Below are 22,121 nucleotides of genomic sequence, written 5' to 3' on the forward strand. Positions count from 1 at the left end.
CAGCTTTTTTTCACCCTGAATCTGCTGGCACTCCGCAGCCGAGCGGGGGCTTCTGTGTGCACAAGCTCCTGGCATGCGACGGACTCATCTTATGGAGCATGTGTCCCCCACAGCAGTCTGGCCACACTGGCGCGCTAGTCTGAAACCTGATGGTGACAAGCTTATGGCGGCCATCTCATTACCGAGCCAGAACAGCAACAGGGGCGATTGGGTCTGCTCAGAGGCTCAGTCGTATGCCAGTGGCACTACGATGACGATCTCGAAATGCAATCAGTGTACTTTATGAGGAGCTTCATGCACAGAGGCCGTTCTTACTAGCAGTGGCATTTGCAATAACAGACTAAGAGAATAAGAGCTAAACATGTAAACAAACAACTCCCACTTCATCACAAAAAAGTGTCATTAGCAGCTCTGGCAGGCATCAGAAACACCAGAGCTGTGAACAGCGTCAGATCAGGTCTGAGATTAAAATCAGCAGACTAAAACCTTCACAATTCCTTAGGGAAATAAAGCAATAACGCATTGAGCCTCAAACTTAAACAATGAAGACATGAAATCAAATCAAAAATGAGTCAGCAGCACCACCAGCACAACCACCACCACCAACAACAATAATAACAACAACTATCTAAAACAACAATAACAATAGGTGGTGTTTGTGGCTCTGCTTGTCTCAGATCATCTCATAGAACAATTCCAGCTGCCCTCTCTATATCGGTGAGGTCTTGATCGATTGGCACTCGGGACTTTCAAGCTTCTTAACGCTCACTTACCAACAGAGGAGCTTTGGTGCAGAACACCCCCCCCCCCCAAGGACCTGGTTATCTGGGGCTGGACACAGGTGCATGGCCAAATGAGAAACGCCGGGGAGGTAGGCTCCAGGGGCGGGGGTCGATGACATTGCACGAGTCCAGTTCATCTCCCTGCAGCAGCACCGCAGTCAGAGCCCCCTGAGCCACATACGGGATACTATGGCAAATTCAAGGTCACCGGCAGCAGCAGCAGCTACCAAAGCGCGCTCTGCTGATTGATTGGGTGTGTGAGGAGAGCATCTGGAGATGGCATAGCAGGAGTGTTTTTGAAATCACCTGGTGGTTCCAAGAAATACAATCTCTGAACTGGAGGGTAGGGGTGGTGGGGGCTTTGCTACACACTAAAAGAGCACCTTTTAGATTGGGTTCATTAGGTTGCCAATGCCTCATGGTTAATAAGACAGCGGCTTAGTGATTAAAGGCATTAAAGGCACTCGGTTTGTGACATTCTCTCTCAAACTTGGTTTGTGAGGTCATTTTTTGAGGTCTCTGATTGGCCAACGCTATCGTCTGCATAATTAAAGGCCACAATTCTGGAGAATTATCTGGTTGAGTATACTTAAGTTCAGTAGCTCAATAACTTACACCTCTCTTTTGCCACATGTTGAATTTGGCTGGAACAGTATACAAACTTAGACAATTTGTTTCTCATTTAGAGAGATAAGACTCAACAAGGCATCTACTTCACTGTACAACTACAAATCTTTTGAGGACCAATTCACTGATTGTGACACAAAGGGAAATTAAAATGGAGTCACAGAATGGAATTGGAATCACTGACTCATGTGGGTTCTTACATCTACATCTTGTCCCCCCAGCAACACAAACAAAGGATGTCTGACAACGGTGCGTCCTGTTTACTCTTCTGGGATACTTGTCCCTGAGAAGCTATTAGCTACACAGTGGCAGGACCTCGTGTGTATATTTCTTTCAGCGTTGTGGCTTGGACTTTTCAAATGGCATGTCTTTAAAATGTCAATTGCTGGGACCTCTTCATAAGAGACTGCCATGAATATTGATGATGCATTAATTAGCATCTAAATTTAGCCATTCATTTATTAATGACTGCACACACCCGTCAGAGCTGAAAATGCATCGCTTTAGTGTGCTAATTCAATTTCACAATAATGATGGATTGTGTCAAAGACTGACACCTTCACCTTGATTTTTATTTTCCCTTCCTTCCTTCTACCTAAAGCAGAGCAAAAAAAAAAAATGCATACACTCTCACTACACCCTTAGAGACTCAGGTGTGCAGACATCGAGGGTCTTGTCTGCATATTTCTAGCGAGAATCAAATTCAAGTCTACTTTCTGGCATCCTTGACGACAGACTTCCATCATTAAAGATGATGAGCGGGAGCCCTCTGGCTGAAGATCCGCACACTTGACGGTGAACCTGTAATCAAACCGGACAGCGGCCAGCGAGAGGGGGCATTGGAGTGCAGAGCACACTCAGACGTAGGGACAATTACCAGAGCACTACAGTCATCAGTGAACAGCTGGACGCTGTTAGGATGGATGCCATTTGCAAATCCCGTTCCAGTGCCTCTCCCAGGTCATATGGCACTAGATGGGATGGACCGCAATGAAATTGCTATTTGTGGTGTAAAAAAATGTTAAGTGTAGAAAACAACAAGCGTAGCAAACTGCTAATGACTAAACATAGGCTATAGGGTCCAGTGGCTACAGCCTGAAAAACAAAATAATAATGCAGAACTATTGTTTAAAGGAAGGTAGCAACAGTTACAAATATATAATGTCTATCAAAGGTCAGTGACACTGCTATAAATGGTTATAAATGTAAGCAGCAACTGAGCGGTAAGGATTAACTCACAGTACAGTGTTTACAAATCGAGGGGCTTATCCACACGAACCCAGGATTTTTTTACATTTAGGGATTTTACTATGCGTTTTGGCCTTTCTTCCACATGCAAACTCGTTTTAGTTCACCGAAAAGTTTTTTTCTTTTTAATGAAGACTTTCGAAAACTTCGGTATCAGTGTTTGTTTGTATAGGAAAACTGAGTTTTAGGTTTGTGACATTCTCTCCTTCATTTTCAGGTCTGTGATTAGCCATCGTCATCGTCTGCATAATTGACATTAGCTTGAACAGATGACAAAAATGGCATTCATTAATCAGATTTCTGAAAGTGTCATATGAGGAAAACACATACCAAGGCAAACTGCTCTGGAGTATAAGGGAAAGAAGTTGGTAACACTGGGTAAGAAGTAACACTGGGTAAGAAGAGGATTTAATGGCTATTTAGGAAATGAAGCTTGTATTAAGTTAGATTACTGTGCCTCTCAGATTTTCCTTGGCCCTGGCCTTTACATTGAGACATGTGCCAATTCCTATGGCGAAGAGCCAAAACAATAATCACTTACCGTACTGATTCACCATGATTCATCCATCTCTGTCTACGGTCTCTTCCTACGGAATTACAAACTCTTACCAAGAATCCAACAGCTTAATCAAGCAGCTGCAGCGACTCACCTTCACTGAAGTGAAAAAATAAATAAATCTGGGAATGGAAATGTGAAAAGCTGACATCTACAAACCCCTGACAGGCTTGCAGTCATGCACCTGGCCTTTCAACTGAGCTCTGTGTGCCGTTTATCGTATCAAGGTTCAGTTTTTGACAGAGACAGAAACGGTTAACCAGCTAAATGACACAAGAAAATTACTATCCGTGTACTTCAAAATGATTTAATGTGAACATGCCATATAATTGTTAATTATCTTACCTCAAGGTCTGTTAGTCCATTAAAAAGACATGGACATGTCCAAATGAGCACTAAAATCGCTTTTAAATCTGAAACACTTGCAAGACTGGAAATTTCCAAAAGGATGAAAACGCTAGGAGCCTTTAAATGTATAAGGATTGTGACCTTCAATAGAAATAGAACCATCAAGCGGAAGAGTTGTACGTCTCAGCAGGTTGTCATCATGAGCCATCAATGGAAAAATGAATTAACATGATTGGCTCGCTATTACAGGTTGTCAGGCAGTTACAGCAAACCACTTAAAAGGAATTCTGCCAAACCTTCCCTGATAATTTACTTCCTCAAAAAAAAAAAAAAAAATAAATAAAAACCCATTAGAGAACAGAAGTATCAAAGCATTTAGAGGAATCATTTTAAAATGAAGACCCAACGTTGTCACAGAAAGGACAAGGACAAATATCCTACTGGCACACAAAAGACTCATTCTATAGGCTCCCTCTGCAATCGCCTGATGCATTACGAGCTAATGTAGCTCTCCTGAAATGCCTGAAAGGAGCAGGGGGGCTTCCAGAATGTCTGAGCAGGCCTGTTTGTGCCCGTTCAAAATTGCCAGTCAATCAGCACAGCACAGGCATGGAGAGGTGGCTCTCGTTAGCACTGACCTTGGAAGATAATAATGACACCGAACCGGCGGCAGTGGTGTAACAGGTCCGTGATTAAAGATCTCACGCTGGTTAAGCGTGAACATGGAGCAGCTTCCCCAGGAACACAATCGTGCCCCAGACCCTTAGGGAAGAGCATTGTGTGTGTGATAAGAGGATCCCCCACCTACCTACACACACTCACATAAATAACACACAAACACAAAAGCCTTTCCTTCATTTCCCCCTTAATTGACCTCAACACAACACTGATTGGAGAGTCTTCTATTCTGCTCTCTCTCTCTGTTTGATATTCAACAAATATGACACAGCCTTAATCCATATTCAAATCATATTAAAGAAGCCTCCCCATAGTAAGCAAGGTTGAAATGGCAACAGTTCAAGCCTTGTCATTACAGAGCTGCTCTTTTCTCTTTTATATAAAGGAATTAGCACAATATGACACTGACAAGATCTATGGTATTGGATGCCCTAACAATGCCACATTTGTACCGGGGCAGGATGTCAGCTACATGATAAAAAGCCTGTAACAAGATTGAAAGTAATTTAATGCCGTATTGCCAAACAGAAAGCTCCAGCTCTATCTTGACGATGGCTGACAGGCGAAGAACAAAGAGTTCGCTCTCTTTCCCCACGGCATTTCCCCCCTCAGCTCCAGTCCTTCATCTCCAGCTCTGTCAACACCAACAAAATGGCAGAGGGCCATACAAATCACTCACCAGGCCTGTCCTCCAGCCCCCAGCAAAATCATTTTGGGGGGGGGGGAATTCTAACAAGCAGTTGTAATTACCTGGCAGTTATTAAATAGGGGCTAACATTTGAGATGTCTGGCACGCGAGGGGAATCTAATAAGGACCGGTGTTCCTATTTTGCCTCGCATGAGCGAGCTTTGCATGAGACGCACAGGAGCATAAATTAAGGGCGCATATGGAGAGGCGATGTCACCGGATGAGTCGGAGCTAGCCAGGCCTTTAGCGGCGCGGCGGGGAAGGCGATCTGTGAGCCGTGAGGTGGAAATCCAACACGCAGCCACCTGATTGGGCCAACGTGCTGCTACAGGGAGCAGGGCGAGAGGAGGAACTACGCTTGGCAACATCAATCTTGGGTTATGGCCACTTTGTCACAGGGATGCCGCAGTGCACTCAATGCACAGCTAAGCAGTGTCTGATTATGGCTGTGCTGATGGCATGTTATTTCCTATTTGGCTATAGGCTGATATAGTAAAATGACTGCTGATAATGTGGAATAGAAAATGTAGCAAAAAACACATCAAATATTTTGTTTTAATGTTTTATGGCTTTCAACAGAATTCAAAACATTACAAGAAAGCCCCATATTAATGTCAAAGACATACCTCAGGACTAGGAGAGTTTAAATGTAGTATTTCTGTTCTGCTGGCAAGGAGCCATGCAATACTAATGCATGATGCTGTTATCGAGCTATCATTGTGGGAGATGTCAACTGACTTTGTAGATAATCCTACAATGGGGCCCTACAAAGGAAAGACAAGATCACCTACTTACAGTGGATCAGAAACATTTTTGTTTTGAAAACAAGCACTCTAGGCTCACTGCAAAATAACTATGACCGGTGCTATTTAACTGTGTGCTTTAATTGCTTACTTTTACATTCATTACTGCGGATGCAGCGTTCTCGGAGATGCAATGTCATGTTAAGCGTCATGCTTTGTGACTTTAATTAAACGCATTAAGGAGAATGCCCAGATTCATAGGGCCTCATTACTATTGATTCAATAATAATTAAAATATCCATCTGCGGGGTATTAAATTGAAAAAGCCCCCCATGCGTAACTGAGAGGAAGCTGGGACGAGGGATTAGAGAGGGGCCAAACTGGGAGGAGAGCAGAAAATACTTTTTTTCCCCTTTTCCTTCTTTTTTTTACTCCCTTTCTCTTTTTTTTTGTTGCTGCGCATCGAGAGGTCGCTCTGCATCACAACTGCCTCCTGCTTATCCAATCAAATTCTCAAAGTCTAGATGTACCCTCCAACTGCTCTGGCCTCTGAGGTGGTGACAGGATGACCGAAAGTGTCAACGTGACACCAGCGGTAACTCTGTGGACATTAGGGTAGCAAAAATGAAAGGCCAGCGTGTGAATTTGGTTTGTCAATGTGTGTGTGAGTCAGTGTGTATGGGTGAGAGAATGACAGCGTGTGTGTCTGTGTGTGCATGTGGATTTGTGTGTTCGTCATGGTGTGTCTGTGTGTGTGTGTGTGTGTGTGTGTGTGTGTGTGTGATAGAGAGAGAGTGAGAGAGAGAGAAAGAGAGAAACTATGTTTGAGTGTGTATGTGTGAGATGGAGAGAAAGAGAGAGAGTATGTTTGTGTGTGTACTGTACTGTATATGCAAGATCTAGAGAGAAAACAGAGATAGAGAGAGAGTATGTTTGTGTGTGTACTGTATATGCAAGATAGAGAGAGAAACAGAGATAGAGAGAGAGTATGTTTGTGTGTATGTGTGAGATGGAGAGAGAGAGAGTTTATATTTGTGCAAGTATGTGTGAAATGGAGAGAGAGAGAGAGAGAGAGAGGAGAGAGAGAGAGAGAGAGAGAGAGAGAGAGAGAGAGAGAGAGAGAGAGAGAGAGAGAGAGAGAGAGAGAACTTTGTCCAGATCCTCTAGTGTGTGTACACCCTGCTGGACTGCTTCTGTCTGTTAATTAACTGTAATGATGTAAACAAGAACTCATCCCAACAAACCCGCCTGCCACCAGAAAGCAATCTGCTTAAACAACTGTCCAGAGACATGAGCACTCACCTCTCACAAGGATCACACTGGACAGCAGCGACTTCAAGACAAACTTTCAAAGGTCTATCTGGCCAGGGCGTCCTTAAAGGAACACACTAAAGTTTTGGGGGAATTAGCTTGTTTGTTAAGTGTTAGCCTAGCTTAGCATAATTCAACTCCCTTTTAGCTATAGGCTAACATTTTAATGTGTCCCAGCGGAAAGAGGCTGGTTTGAGATGTCTCACCCCAACAAGCATGTTCAGTGTATTTTAACATACACTGAACATGCTTTAAGGCAAAAGATCTGCTGACATCAGGGGCCCATTCATTGGGACAGCACTTTAATTTTTTTGCACTGGACACTTGCAGTTAACACAATAGTACCAATGTGAAAAAATATTTTTTTCTAAAGCATTGTGCAATGAAACATAGATCACATAATGCAAGAAAAAAAAGCAAATGTATGGATGGTGATACAATTAAAGTGACAGGTAGGTGCCTCTGAATGTGACAAAAACATTTTGCTTCATTTATGTGGCTTACAGAGGGACGGAGTAAAAGTGTTTGATGGTGCGTTAGATATTACGAGTTAATTACCAATGACAATGACCCAATTCTCTCTTGGCGTTTCTTTTATGTATTGGTCCATTTATTTTACCCATCCTCTGTCAAATCTGCAGTAGGTAGCCATGGGACTCTGATTTGACAAAGCACATACTCCTTTGCATCTTTACAATGTCATTGTGAGCCACAGAGGACCACTCATTCGTTTTGTTCTCGGATAGGCCACATTCTCCGGTTATGTTTAATTAATGCCAGCTCATTGTGGAATGCTGATCTCCCACAGCACTGCCGGGGATCAGCATCTTTAATCACAATCGCCTCTGACAAGGCCCTGGTTGAGCAGGGGCGTGCGCTGGGGGCTCTTGCTGCGCCGTGTCACAGAGAATCGCAGGCCTCATAGATATTCATGGCGGCAGGGAGAGTGAGAAGGGGACAGAGAAAGAGACAGAGAGCGAGAATGATGCACAGAGAGAGAGAGAGGCAGAGAGAGAGAGAGAGAGAGAGAGAGGAGAGAGAGAGAGAGAGAGAGAGAGAGAAAGAGAGAGAGAGAGAGAGAGAGAGAGAGAGGAGGGAGAGAATGTGATGTCTGAGGCTGCCACAGACTGACTGTGTTTTAAGCTCGTGCACAACTCTAAAGGGTGCTGCAAGGGTGCAACTTTCATTAGCTGCAGATGTTCTTCTGAATAACTTTCTCCTCCCAGAAAAGAGGTGAGCTCAAGTCTATAATCACAGCCCCCACACCCCCATTTCCATCTCCATGGGACAACTCCTCTCAATGCTACCATTTGGCCCAATCAAGCTCAATTATTCTTTTCAGGTTGTGGAAATGTCACATTTTACATATATTTCACCCCCCCTCCCCCCAACTAAAAACAAACTCTGACTCAAGTCCGGCTTCCTTAATGCCAAATGTCAAGGGAGAGGGAGAGACCCTCCTTCCCTAGTTTACCACACTGCCACTCTGGCTCCTCCTTAGAACCCAGGCCACTCAGGTAATTACTGCTCCTGTGCTCTCGTTAATTCCTGCTGGGGTGGCGCGCTGCCGCCGCTTCCCTAATTGGAGCTAATTGGGCTAATGTTGGCTGCAATCCAGATCAGATAAATAGCGCTGACAAATTTAAGTGACAGCGTGACCTTTAAGGAGCCTCTGCCTAATTGACCTTTGAGATGCACACAGGTGTTTCCAGCGAGGCCACCGTGATCTAAGTGGCCGTAGAGCACCATGGGAAGGAGGGAAAGCCACACAGCTCCACTTGTTACCGTGGAGTACAGTGGTTACCATGGCGGCGGTGGTGTTGGTGAGAAGAAACATTCTATAAAGAGAGCAAAGACTCCATCAAGAACATGCTTTGATGAGCATGAGTGTTTGATGAACACACTTCCATGTCTTCACTTCCATGTGTCCATCTATGATTGTGATACTGCATGTGAGCACTTTGATATTAGGTATGGTAAACAATATATATATATATATATATATATATATATATATATATATATATATATATATATATATATAAGAAACGGAAAGACACAGCTTTCAGAACTCAACACAACACCATGTTTATGGAAAAACACCCATCACCAAGAATACCAAGAAAAGACTACACTTCCACTGCCATTTCCACATATAAACTAAACAAGCTTTAACATAATTCATCTTTACAGCCATCCACCTACTTAGCAATGACGATGAACTGGAATATTTATGACTTATTTGTAGTACTATATGCTTACTTCGGTTACACTTTACTTGACAGTATCGGTATAAGAGTGACATGGCACTGTCATGAATGTGTCATAAACAAGTCATAAACATTTATGACATAACACTTCTGTTATTAAGTGATATTTGTTTTTTGTCATAACAAGTTAGGGTTAGGTTAGGGGAACAAGCTCTGGCTACTGAAAAGTTAGTTAGGATTAGGTTTAGGGTTAGGATTGGGGTTAGAGGTTAGGATTAGGGTTAGGGTCAGGTTTTGGGTTAGGGTTCATGTGTCATGTGTTCATGACAGCGTCATGTCAATACTGTCAAGTAAAGTGTTACCCTTACTTCTTTACAACTTGTTCACAACTTGGTTAATTCCTTCTTAGGGACTGCTGCACTATACGCTCCTACCACATTAGTACATAGTAATTAATCTCTGTGTATTGCCAACACGTGTAAGTGCAAGTGCAGGCACAAGACATATCCATTCCATGGAAAAACAAGAGATAAATTCTACTCTACGATCAGAAAAAAATAAAACAACCAACACATGCAATACACTGCGTCCTCCTCTCAATCACTCTCTCTGTAGAGACGAAACACCTTTTAACAGCAGGGGCTCGTATCAGGTGGCTGAGCTACGAGGGGGGAAAACAGAGGGGGAAAGCGCCGTTCAAATAGAAGTCTCATAAACCTCCTCACAAGAGGCAGAGTTTAATGTTCAGTTTGCTTAGCGGGCCTTATAAGCAGGCCACGTGTGCGCACAATAAAAGCTTTATACTGCTCAGTGCCATTCCATAATTGAATTCCAAGCCACTTACTCTCTGAGACAATAATTTATGAGCCACAGGAAACAAAAAGAGAAAGAGAGAGCCCAGGAAAGGGAGAAAAAAAAAGTTTGCCCAAGATCTGTTAAGCACATAAATGCAAATTCATAAATTAATCACTAAGGGAATTGCGTCTCTCAAAGCTGGAGAGTGGCGAAGGTGGAGAGTCATAAAGGTTTATACCGTAGTGTTTAAGTACATAAATAATCAGCTTTCACAACACGTTTTTTTTTTTTTTTTTTAATCGACTTTTAAAAATTTCGTCATTAATATCCTCTCGTCCAAGCTTTCTGCATTGCCTTTCAAGGACAGCAGCAGCCCTGGAGGGTCTGCGTTTAAGTGGAAACTAAATTATTAGTGCTGCATGTAGCAATGTGCTCAAAGCACAGACCAATGCACATCTCATATATGACGTTCCTCTCATGCCTAATTCATTTATCTGCTGTTAGCATGCACCGGCTCAGCGATCACAGCTCTGACATACAGTACAGAAATATGCCTAATGTGTTCAGTATTACACAATTAGGAAGATTAACTGTTGTGCTTTTAAACAAGTGGGATATTATTATTATTATGTGTGTAATGAGAACATAATTCTGACTGGGATGCAGAGCTCTCAGTTAACGGGTCCCACTCATGATGACCATACCTCATAATTGACGACACTTAAATGACAGCTCATAACACAATACTATTATAATACAAGAACAAGAACATGATTCCTGTATTATACTGTATTAATTGAGGTCCAATTATTATTATTTTTTTATCATAAATAAAAGAGGTACCATTGAATCATTGCCAATGCAGTAGGTGTGCAGTAGGTGGCATAAGTAGCAACAGTGTTGCAATTATTACTGAACTCCATTTCAGGAGGTTCTATACTACCACGATAATATGACCCTGCTGTGAGGGTGTGTGTGGGTTGGGACCTATCTTCTTATACAATACTATATATACACAACACATTTTTTCAAACATACATTACAGGGTTTCCATATAGAGTTTAAGTCAGTACCTTAGTTAGTTATTTCAGTCCAACTGAAAGATAAAAAAAACATCCTATTTTACCCCTGAAACAATTTTAAGAACACCTTTTGATGCACTGAATAAAGGCTGCATGTGCACAAATAAAAGTTGAACTGGTCTTACAGCCCTGAACGTCCCTGAGCAATCTGAGAACCAGTAGTTACTGAAATGGCTGTCTGCCCACCATTTCTTGTGTAAACACACACCGAGTCTGCTGAAATGTAGAGTAAAATATGTATCATTTATCTAGAGACATATCTCATCACCAGGCTTTCTGCTCTGAGTTGGGGCTGTATTTACATCACCAAAACACGCAGGGAAGCATTTGCAATAAACGGATACATTTCTCACTGATTCCTAAAACACGTCCACATGTAAGAGCAGGCCAGGACACATACCACAACAAAAAATATGGAGGATAAAAATGTGTCCAGTCTTACCATACAGTATTATTCATCGTTCATTCAGCTGGCTTTCAGCATTTTTTCTTCAGCTGGCATTTTGTGGCTTTCCTCATACTACTGAGCACAAGCTAGTGTTATTAGTGAAAGACACTACAGAGACTGCCTGGGAGCCGGGAGAGAGGCCTACTAAACATAGCCTCTGGCTGTGTCACTGCGTGGAAGGACAGCTGGCAAACCAAAACTCTAATCCACTGCACATTCACCAAAAATATCCTAATGACAGAAGCGCTTTGAGAAGTGCCAAGCTGCGGGTCCATCGTGGTCGCGTTAAAAAACGCCATTGCACTTTTCCCATGGGCCCATTAGTCAACGTTCAAAGCCGCCCCGAGGTACTTGGGATTCTCGGCGTAGCCGCAAAAGCTGAGTATTTTCATTGTCGTGTGGTCATTTGTTTCGCCAAAAACTTTTTTCCCCCCCTCAAGAGGCTGCTTAAGCCCTCACATTCTCTCTTCGAACGCCAGGCCCCGTAATTGAATAAAAGACATCAAATGTTGAGTAATAACCAAGATAAATCAATTTACATTTTAAGATGATAATGATGTTTTGAGTAAACATCATTATTTCTCTTTGTGAGAGGTCAGCAGCGGAGACCATGTTGTGAGTGTCGAGATGAAACGACCGTGAGAGCGGAATGGCTTCCAGATGGTGGTGTCCTTCCAACACGCACCACTCGTTGTTGTTCTATAGCTGTACAGTCTTATTTTGCTCAGGGGCGTGGGTTAGATGAGCCTGGCATGAATTGGAGACCCCGGTGCCTTTATTTCCCCACAGGGGCCACTGAAGACTCAGGGGCCTGGGTCTTCATGGGGGGGTGGTGGGGGGCTAAAGCCAGAGAACCAGGGTTGATTCTAACAAGGCTGTCTCCGAAGCTGCATTGGAATTTGAGAACTAGAGCAAATGTTCTGCTTTTTTTTAAACCCAAAAAACTACTTAATATATGCTATCTAACCTCAGATAGGAGGGGAAAAATAGTCTATTTCCCAGACAGTGTCCATTAGTAAGACTTTACAAACTGCTCACTTGCAGACCAAGAGTCTCAGAGCTTAATGTACAGAGAGGATTCCACTCCCTACTTCTCATCATATCCCTAGGGCCAAATCTGAAGTCATCTGCAGCTTACAGAGCTCCTCTCTGCTCATTTCCTCTGCCTTATATGGGCTGGGGGGGCGTAGAGTATTGAGTTTCCCAACATACTGTACCCAGCCCTTTAAAAAAAAAAAGAGAGAAAACTGGTCTAGCCATGCTCCATACATCACAGGAACTGAGATGTGACTATTTATTGTGTCCCGGCTCGAGCTAATATTGACAGTCTGCCGGAGTAGGTCTCCTTGCCAATCGACCGGGCAGAGAGAGCATTATGACCACAATCCATTTTAAATCTGACTCTGTCCAGCCCAAGTCACAGGCCCCCTTCTGCCAACGTCGTTTTCCCCCCGGTACTCCTCTCTCCGCAAGGAAAACCTGGTCAAGTAGTAGTTCTGATGAAGGGTGTTTTAAAAGGGAACTTTGCGGGTCATTTTTCCATCACGTCATCGTGAGTGAATACCCCCCCCATTCTGCTCTCTGAGCTCTTGAGCTCTGGACGCCTGAGAACGTTTTTGTGGCTTCGCGAGCACATGGCCAACGTGTCCCCTCTCCAAAACCCCGGTTCCCACAATTCCCCTGGCTGACGTTCCGGAGCACGGTTAGCGGTGGCGGTGTCCTCAGCGAGAGGGCAGCGGTCACTTGCTGCTCCGCTGGGCCTCGGGGGCTGTGACAGATTGTTCACTTGGCCTGGACGAGGAGGAGGAGGATGAGGAAGAGGAGGAAGAGGAGGAGGAGGGCAAGAGTCTGGGTCTCCTCTGGGCTCGAGTGGAGCCGCGTGACTGTTACTCAGTGGACACACACACACACACACACACACACACACACACACACACACACACACACACACACACACACACACACACAATCAGAGACCTGCACGCACACATTCCTATACACACACGCACACACACACACAAATGTACTCATATGTGCTGATGGATGCTGCCACATACATTCAACCACACATCTCTCTCTTTTTCTCTCTCTCACACACACTCTCACTCTCCATGGAGAAGTAGAGGAGATATAATCTTATCATCCTTTCTCTTTCAAAAAAGCACCCATGCAGGGCACTGGCTGCTAAATATAGCCAGGCAAAATCACACAGAGACTGGACAGAGACAAAGAGCACGGTCACACACACACGCTTACTCACACACTCACACACACACACACACACACATACACACATACTTAGACAGACACACACACACAAACACAAACAGACACACACCAACAAACACACACAGACACATACACATACAAACACACACACACACACACACACACAGATCGAGAGAGAGAGAGACACACACTCCGCAGCATGCTGAACTGAACAGCACTGCACTCGTCGGGGTTAAACGTGTTGCTTCTTTGGCTCGAGGAGCTCGTCATTTTTTACACAACGGCCATCCTTCATACCGATTCCCAGCCAGACACCATCCACAGAGCCCAGCGCTGACAGACTAAACTAATGCATGCAGCGCCAGCATCCCAGCCCCACATTATTCATCACTATCTGCATGAGAATACTTTGGCAACGGGAAAACTAAGAACCGAATGCGATGCCTTTTTTATCTTGACCACAGGTAATTCATTGTGATCATCGGCCCCCTGTTGTCATTTATGGTTATTTAAGGGGCTGTGGAGGAGCCGTTATCAATTCTCTCTCATTCCCCCTCTCACAAAATTGGAAAGCCACCATAGAGAGGCTGGAGTAAATCCTAGTGGAAATGAAGGCAACTATTTCAGCCTGAAAAAATAATATAAATAAAGAAAAATGAAATATATATATATATAGCGTGTTTTTCTGCCCTACCGCTGGGCAGAAACTTAGACCCCCATACACAATGTTATTATCAAAAGCAATGTTTCCGATTTTTTTTCAAAAGAGCATTAGGCATTGAATTTCCTCTGCTCATGGAAAAAAAGAGAAAAACTTTTTTTTTTTGCAAGTCACTATCTCTTTGAAGCGATCGTGGGGAATTAAGCTTGGCGGTTAATGTGCATCACAGCACGTGGCAGTGGCTCTCGTAGCCTGAGGGCTGGCTTTGGGCTCTCAAGAGTAGAGATTAAGCAGCAAGCTCCTCCTGCTTCAATCTTTTATGTGCAAGTTTATTTTTATTTTTTTTGTCGTACTCGCCTTCTCCTGATCTCTCTCTCTCTCTCTCTCTCTCTCTCTCTCTCTCTCTCTCTCTCTCTCTCTCTCTCTCGTCCATGTGTGCTGTTTTCACTCGGAACCCTTTGTAATGCTCTGGAATCCCCATTAGGGAGTTGTTCCTCTAGTGTTTCTAGAAGCAGCAACCCTCAGCTTCCCCACTTTCCCAGCATGCCTCACTGGCTGGGAGCCTTCGCTCCGCACCGCACTGCTCCACACTGCGCCGCACCCCACGTCTACCGCTGCCTCCCAATGAGCTTAACAGTAAGCTGGCAGCCTGGGACCCACCATTCGGACTTGCAGCACTGCACACTCACCAGGCAGGGAGAGAGAGAGGAGAGGAAATGAGAGGAGGAGAGGAACAGAAGGGAGAGAAGAAGGGAGAGGAGGAAAGGAGAGGAGATGAGAGGAGGGGAGAAAAAAGGAGAGGAGAGGCTCCACTCTATTACACACAAGAGTCTATCACTGATCCTCCTCTTGTACTTCTCTTCTACTACACACCTTATTGGAGGTAGGGTAGATGGGATGGGGGGGGTACACATGGGCCAGGGCTGATGTGAGACCACAGCCTGTCCTGCAGGTGGCCAGCGGACCAATCACAGAGCTCCCGCTGTTTTCACAGGGCCACCTCAATCCGCAGCAGCTGTCCAAATACTTCCTACAGAAACTGGGGCCTTGCTCCGAGTGAAAACAGAGCCATGTTTTTCCATAAATACATGAATTATTGAATAAATAAATGAGGAAGGGAAACTAAATAAATCTGTGGAATGTGTCCGAAACAAAGTCTGACGTCCGCGGGCAGAGCGCAGGATGAAGAAAGAAAAACAAAGCGGACTGGAGCAAATGGTGGCCGAGCCTGAAGGTAGGACCAGCTCATTTTCCTGCGACGGCCGACCCGCCCGCTTCCTAATGAAGTCCTCTACGAGGCAGTCGGAGTTATCCTTCAGAACGTGCCCCGCGGCCACAAGCACTAATAACCCCTCTGTTACCAGAAAGAGATCTGTGAAAAGTTTTTTAAGGTTGTTTTTTTTTTACTAAAACCAGGAAGGGATTTTTTTCTGGTTCGTACACGTTCAAACCCCAACCACTAACCAACCGCACCCCGGCACCCCCTGTGTGTGTTCTCACAGCACATGAGGGAGCCAGTGCATCATCTTAGGACTGGTCAGCTTGGTCAGACACTCCCTGTGACACCCTCATCAGCCCTATATGTTGACTATCCTCTGCTTTTGCACTGTACTATCAGGTAAAGGATGGGGGCTAGGAACCCCCCCCCCCACACACACACACACAGATACACGTTTCTAAACTCAGTCTATTTGAGTCGCCCTGGCCGCAGCCACTGTGGATTAAAGCAGATTCATAACTCATGTGGAGCAGATGGTGAGCAGCGCACTGGGACAGAGCTGGAGCTGGACAGCTGCTGGAGGAGGAGGAGAAGAGAGGAGAGAAGAGGAGAGGAGAGGAGAGGAGAGGAGACAAGAGGAGAATAAAGGAGAGTAGAGGAGAGGAGAGGAGAGGAGACAAGAGAGGAAAGAAGAGTACAGGAGAGGAAAGGAGAGCAGAGGAGAGAGAGAGCAGAGGAGAGAGAGAGCAGAGGAGGAGACAAGAGGAGAGGGGACAAGGTGAAAAAAGGAGAGTAGAGGAGAGGAGAGAAAGCAGAGGACAGTAGAGGAGACAAGAGGAAGGAGAGGAGAGGAGAGGAGAGGAAAGGACAGGAGAGAAGAGGAGTAGAGGAGACAAGAGGAGAGGAGACAAGGAGAGAAAAGGAGAGTGCAGGAAAGGAGAGGAGAGCAGATGAGAGAGAGGAGACGAGAGGAGAGGAGGAGAGAGGAGACGAGAGGAGAGGAAAGGAGAGGTAAGGAGGAGAGAGGTAAGGAGAGGAGAGGAGAGGAGAAGAGATGAGGGGAGTGGAGAGGAGAGGAGAGGAAAGGAGAGGTAAGGAGGAGAGAGGAGAGGAGAGGAGAGCAGAGAGGTAAGGAGGGCAGAGGAAAGGAGAAGAGATAAGGGGAGTGGAGAGGAGAGGAGAGGAGAGGATAAAGCCCCGAGTACTCGGCTCTCTTTCTCTTCTCTGGCTGCTGCTGCTGTCTCGGCCAAAGCCTCTGGTCATAAGCCAGCTTCATTAGGGCTCCCTGAGCACCAGAGACGGTCAGAAAGTCGCGCGACAGCTAGAGCCGAGGAGCCCGGCTGGCACAGAGAGGAACGCTCTGGACACAGGTGACATTTGCAGAATGATCTGCCTCTTAGCAAATGAGGGCATTTCAATGACAGCGGTGCCCTGGCTAGCGGCGGCTCTCTCAAGTTTTCTCCGAAGTCTATTTGGCCGACAAACTTGAGTCATTATGAGCTGTCCTCGGCCTGAAATGGAAGAGATATGACAGCTGGGCCTAACCATGACGGCTTCGCCACCCGCTTCTGCATTTCCACACTAATCATCAACTACTGTAGCCATCAACTCAAATATGTTTGGGGAAAGTAAAGGTGTACTTTCCCCCTGATTGTTACAATAAAATCATATTTCAGCAGATTCAACTCCAGCGACAAACTCACACACATTTCTGATGGTTTGTTTATATTGTGTCGTTTATAAAAAGCTGAAGATTATAGCCGTCAAAAACGAGATTTGTATTATAGTTAATACTTGCATTCCACTGCATTCCACGGTCTACTTTCTGAACATCTGTGTCTGAGCACCAGTGATCAAACTGACAAGAATCTTTTCAAATGTGTTCAAAACAAACAAAACAAAACAAATAACTTTTCAGCTTGACAGTACCAAGCTGGAACACGATAAATAGCCATACTTTTTAAAAGCCTTGTCCTGAAAATAGAAAATATTTCTTTGTCTGATGGTGGGGACTGTCAGCTGCTGCCCAGTGGGAATCTGATTCTTCGTTTTCAGATTCATTTGAGGACCAGGTGGAATCAGGGTTGGAGAACAAAACAGCACACGAAGAGAGAGAAAGAAAGAAAGAAAGAAAGAAAGAAAAACGTGCCCTTACCACAGAGTGCAAGCCATTCTCCTTGACCAGCTGCAGAGAGCTTTTGTAGCAGGCCTCAAGGTCGTCTCTCTGGGAAGAGCCCACGTGTCCTCTGGCTATGGGGCCCACAGTGTGGATCACATCTGTCCGAGAACAAAGCGCATACCCGAGTTATTAGGCGGCTGAATGTACACATTTATACTGCAGCACATATATAATACACACTCAAGTCGTACCATAATGCCAAAAACTGTTAAGAATATATATCCAGTTCCAGACAGCTCAAAGAGTAGGGGGGGGGGGGGGGGGGGGGTACACTGAAAGACTGGCAAAGGCATTTGGAAACTGCAGGGGTATAACAGGGTGAATAGCCTATTGTAGCTTTCGTTTGTCCTCTGTGTCCATTAAAAAGACATTGTTAAATCACTCCAAAGGATCCATGCAGATTTAAGATACTGTACTGCTAGCCCAGAAACCAGTTAATCTTCGAGGATTGTGAGGCTTCTCTTTTCATACTCAGGAAATATTACCGTGAAACACAAACAACAATCCAGTTCGTCTTCACAATGGGAGGACGGGGGACATTTTGAACAACCTCCTCTTCCCAGAAAGAGCACATTTATTCGGTTAATGAAATAGCGGAATAGATAGAAAATCAATTACACGACTCCTTTATCCTATCTATTCAAATATGTCCCTATCTCTCCTTGGCCTTGCTCTCTTTGAGCACGGCGGTGTGTATGCGTCTGTCAATCACCATTCTCCTGGTTGGAGTCGGCGGGCCAGACAGAGGAATGCATTGTGCTTTAATTGAATCATGACTGCGATGACAGGAAAATAAGAGGAAGGTAAGCAGCGATTTGACAGAGAAATAATAGGGCCTGTCTGCCGGGCTCCTTGAGGCCTCGTTGCAGCAACTGAGGAGACTGTTTAACAATAATAAACAGGGCGGTTCAGTCAACGCGTCTGACCGTCCAGCAGCCAAACAGCCACGTCAGGGCCCTCTCTCTCTCACACACAGACAGACACAACACACACACATACATTACATACATTAAGTGTTAGTTAGTACAATTTGTATTTTTGTAATCTGTATTTTAGTATATTTTTATATATTGTATTAAGTGTTAGTATAATTTGTATTTTAGTATATTTAGCATGTTCTTTATCTTCTACTGTCCTTACTGCTTAGTTGTGTTTTTATATTATATACTTTAATTACTCTTTCTGCTGTTAAAGAATGTGTTTGTGTTGTATGTATGCTGCTGAGACCTTGAATTTCCCCTGGGGATCAATAAAGTATCTATCTATCTATCTATCTATCTATCTATCTATCTATCTATATATACAGTACACTCACACACACACACACATACATATATATGTAAATAAATACACACAAACATACATACATACATACATACATGCGTACTGTGTTGTGTGTACGTGCATGCATACTATACTAACGTGTATGCATGCAAGCACACACAACACACACATCCTGGAGATGCCCCATATATTGCTCTCTGTCACCCTGTCATCTCAACATTGGGTTTGAGAGAGAGAGAGAGAGAGAGAGAGAGAGAGAGAGAGAGAGAGAGAGAGAGAGAGAGAGAGAGAGAGAGAGAGAGAGAAGGGGGAAAGGGAAATTTCTGCTTGTTGCCCTTCTGAATAAAAGCTTACTCAATTTTTAATGTGCTCTCCTCACATTTCATTTCTGTTCACAAGCGGCAAGATGGATTTCAGGGTCAACCACAATTACATGCATACAATAGAGTTTGTTACTTCAGAATGCACACCAGTGCATACAAGCACACACACACACACACAAACAAGCAAACGCAAACACACACACAGCTGCACAGTTGTCTAAGGTAAGCAATTGGAATAAAAGATGAAGGATACGTTTGCTCTGAAAAACATAAATATGATGTATGAATATTGCAATATGCATGTCATTATAATTCGTTCAATAACCTTATTGCTTCATAGTCATGAATTTCACTTTATGCCTTATTAAAGATAGATAAGCCACGACTCATTAATTTGGAATTTCTTTTATGAAATAACCAGTTATGCAGATTCAAATATTAAACTCATAAGATTCAAGATTTAAAATTCTTACAGCAAACTTGGAGGCTGCAAAGACAACGGGAAGTATTGCTTGTCTTATTTCCTGTAGCATTTCACTATTCATGTTCTGGCTCTTGTAAGGCATTGTCTAATGTCTGACCTCAAACTCCAGTGCACCTGATTCTACAGGAATCTCCCGGAAATCTGCTGATGCACTTAGGACCATTTTCTGCTGTGCATTCAGCAAAAAAAAACAACATACAAATCACAATGTAAAGGCAAGGAGTTCAGATGTAATCTTCACCAATAATACAAATGATGCTTAGCACAGCAATTTTCCCTACGAGGCAGACAGGGAGGACTTGTACATTCTCCACTGCGCTGGCTTGGACAGTAATGGCTCTGAGCCATTAGGGAGTCAGGCAGGCCCTGTGTGTTCCCATTCTCTCACTCTCTGTTGGGCGGAGGTTGAACACTAATGTGATAACACGCGGTGAGGTATCATCTCTTGGTGGCCCGGTCCAGTCCAAAGGTGCTGGGACAGCTGAGCATGATCATCCGAGTCTAATAAGGCCAGAGTCTGGTTGTTTGTCATATATTATTAATGTGACGGTATGCGGCCACAGACGCTACATGCCAATTAGCATGTGCCCAAAGTGGCACACTGGACCACTGGTATTGATTTATGAGGAAAAGTTCTGTGCTTTGCTAATCAGAAGTAGCCATACTTGGAACCAGGTCTCTCTCTCTCTCTCTCACTCTCTCAGCATTATTTACATTGTTATTATGGGGATGAAGCACAGTGTCCTGAAAAAGAAACAGGAAGTTGGGGCAAACTTATGCAGATTTCCTGGAGAAAATGCCTTGCCCTTCAAAACCTAGAGGAGGCACACAAAGCTCTTTGGAAATGAAAGGGGATACATAGTCTTTAGAACTTAGGGAAAAAGGTCTCAATATAGAAGTCTCATGTTATGTAAATAAATGATGCCAAAACACTGTCTTGGATAAATACATGCAAATCCGCCCAAGCAAAATTGCATAAATCTTTCAGCAAATCCATGATGATAAAACAACTGTTGTAAGCCAAAAAAAAGGAGACACCATTTGTACTAGCTACTGTACTGTATATACATGACTTTGAGAAAAGCTTGCAGTTCACGAAAATACAACCATTTCCCATCCAAATGAATAAACAGAAATTGATGAGGAATTGATGGAGAAAGGGATAGTTCCTTCAGTTACACTTTACTTGACATATGGACATAAGAGTGACATGACACTGTCACAAACGTGTCATAAACAAGTCATAAACGTGGTTTTTGTCATAACAAGTTAAGGTTAGGGTTAGGGTCAGGTTTAGGGTTAGGGTTAGAGGTTAGTATTAGGGTTAGGGTTCATGTGTCATGACAGTGTCATGTACTCATGACAGTGTCATGTCACTCTTATGTCGATACTGTCAAGTAAAGTGTTACCGTTCCTTCAATTGATTTTCATGCATACTTACTGTACAAATCCCCCCCAACCAGAAACTTCAAGGAATGTGAAAGTGGCCTATACGAATCAACTAGCAGCGCTAAGCCGCAAGGCATTTAGCGTGTTTTTACAAAGCTTGAAGGATATCTTTCCCCTAGTTGCTGACACAATGAAAAGAGTCATCTGTCTGGCATCTCCCCCAGCTGATCTGGGTACATATGCTGTCAATTAGCAACTGCTGAGTATGTGCGGGTCAGCAGCGGCAAAGCCAAGATCAACCGCACCGCTCACCCAGATAGCCCGCGTTCTTTCCCCAGGGTTAATGATGACTGGCGGCGGCAGACGTCTGCGGAGTCTGGCCGCACAGACAGACGGCGCGTCATCACTTTAGAGAGGGTGGGGTTGGGGTGAAAACACAGAGGTGTCTCGGTCGGACTGGGTGGAGGTGCTGGGTGGGTGGGGAGGACACTCATGCTCATAGCGTTTAGCCTGCCCTTTCAATCTCAGGGTTAACTTTTTAAATGCAATGTCGTTTAAGATCCTTCATCATTTGGCACGTAATTGCCGCTGCTTGCATTACGCCTGGGTAGCGATATTAAATTATGTTAATTAGGCGGTAACTATTGACCATTTCAGGAGCATGATGTAGTGTAATTACCGACGGTCACAGTCTGCTCTCCGTTTTGGGCTTGCCAAAGTCACCTCCACAACCTCCCCTCGCCCCACACACACACGCACACACACACACACACACACACACACACACACACACACACACACACACACACACACACACACACACACACACACACACAC

At 44.3% G+C, this 22,121-nt stretch overlaps 1 protein-coding gene across 7 annotated transcripts in view; it reads right to left on the reverse strand.

The window, feature by feature from the left end:
* macrod2 (mono-ADP ribosylhydrolase 2) overlaps positions 1 to 22,121 on the reverse strand; it is a 497,711-nt gene that overhangs the window by 147,026 nt on the left and 328,564 nt on the right. For all 7 annotated transcript variants that reach the window (XR_006023267.1, XR_006023266.1, XM_042065451.1 and 4 more), the window contains exon 6: positions 17,781 to 17,902. Coding sequence is in view for 5 of the 7 variants with exons in the window: in XM_042065451.1 (XP_041921385.1) it covers positions 17,781 to 17,902 (122 nt within the window). In the remaining 2 variants the exon portion in view is untranslated. The remainder of the gene's footprint in view (positions 1 to 17,780; positions 17,903 to 22,121) is intronic.

This window comes from Alosa sapidissima, chromosome 16, assembly GCF_018492685.1.
Source record: "Alosa sapidissima isolate fAloSap1 chromosome 16, fAloSap1.pri, whole genome shotgun sequence".
NCBI lineage: Eukaryota > Metazoa > Chordata > Actinopteri > Clupeiformes > Clupeidae > Alosa > Alosa sapidissima.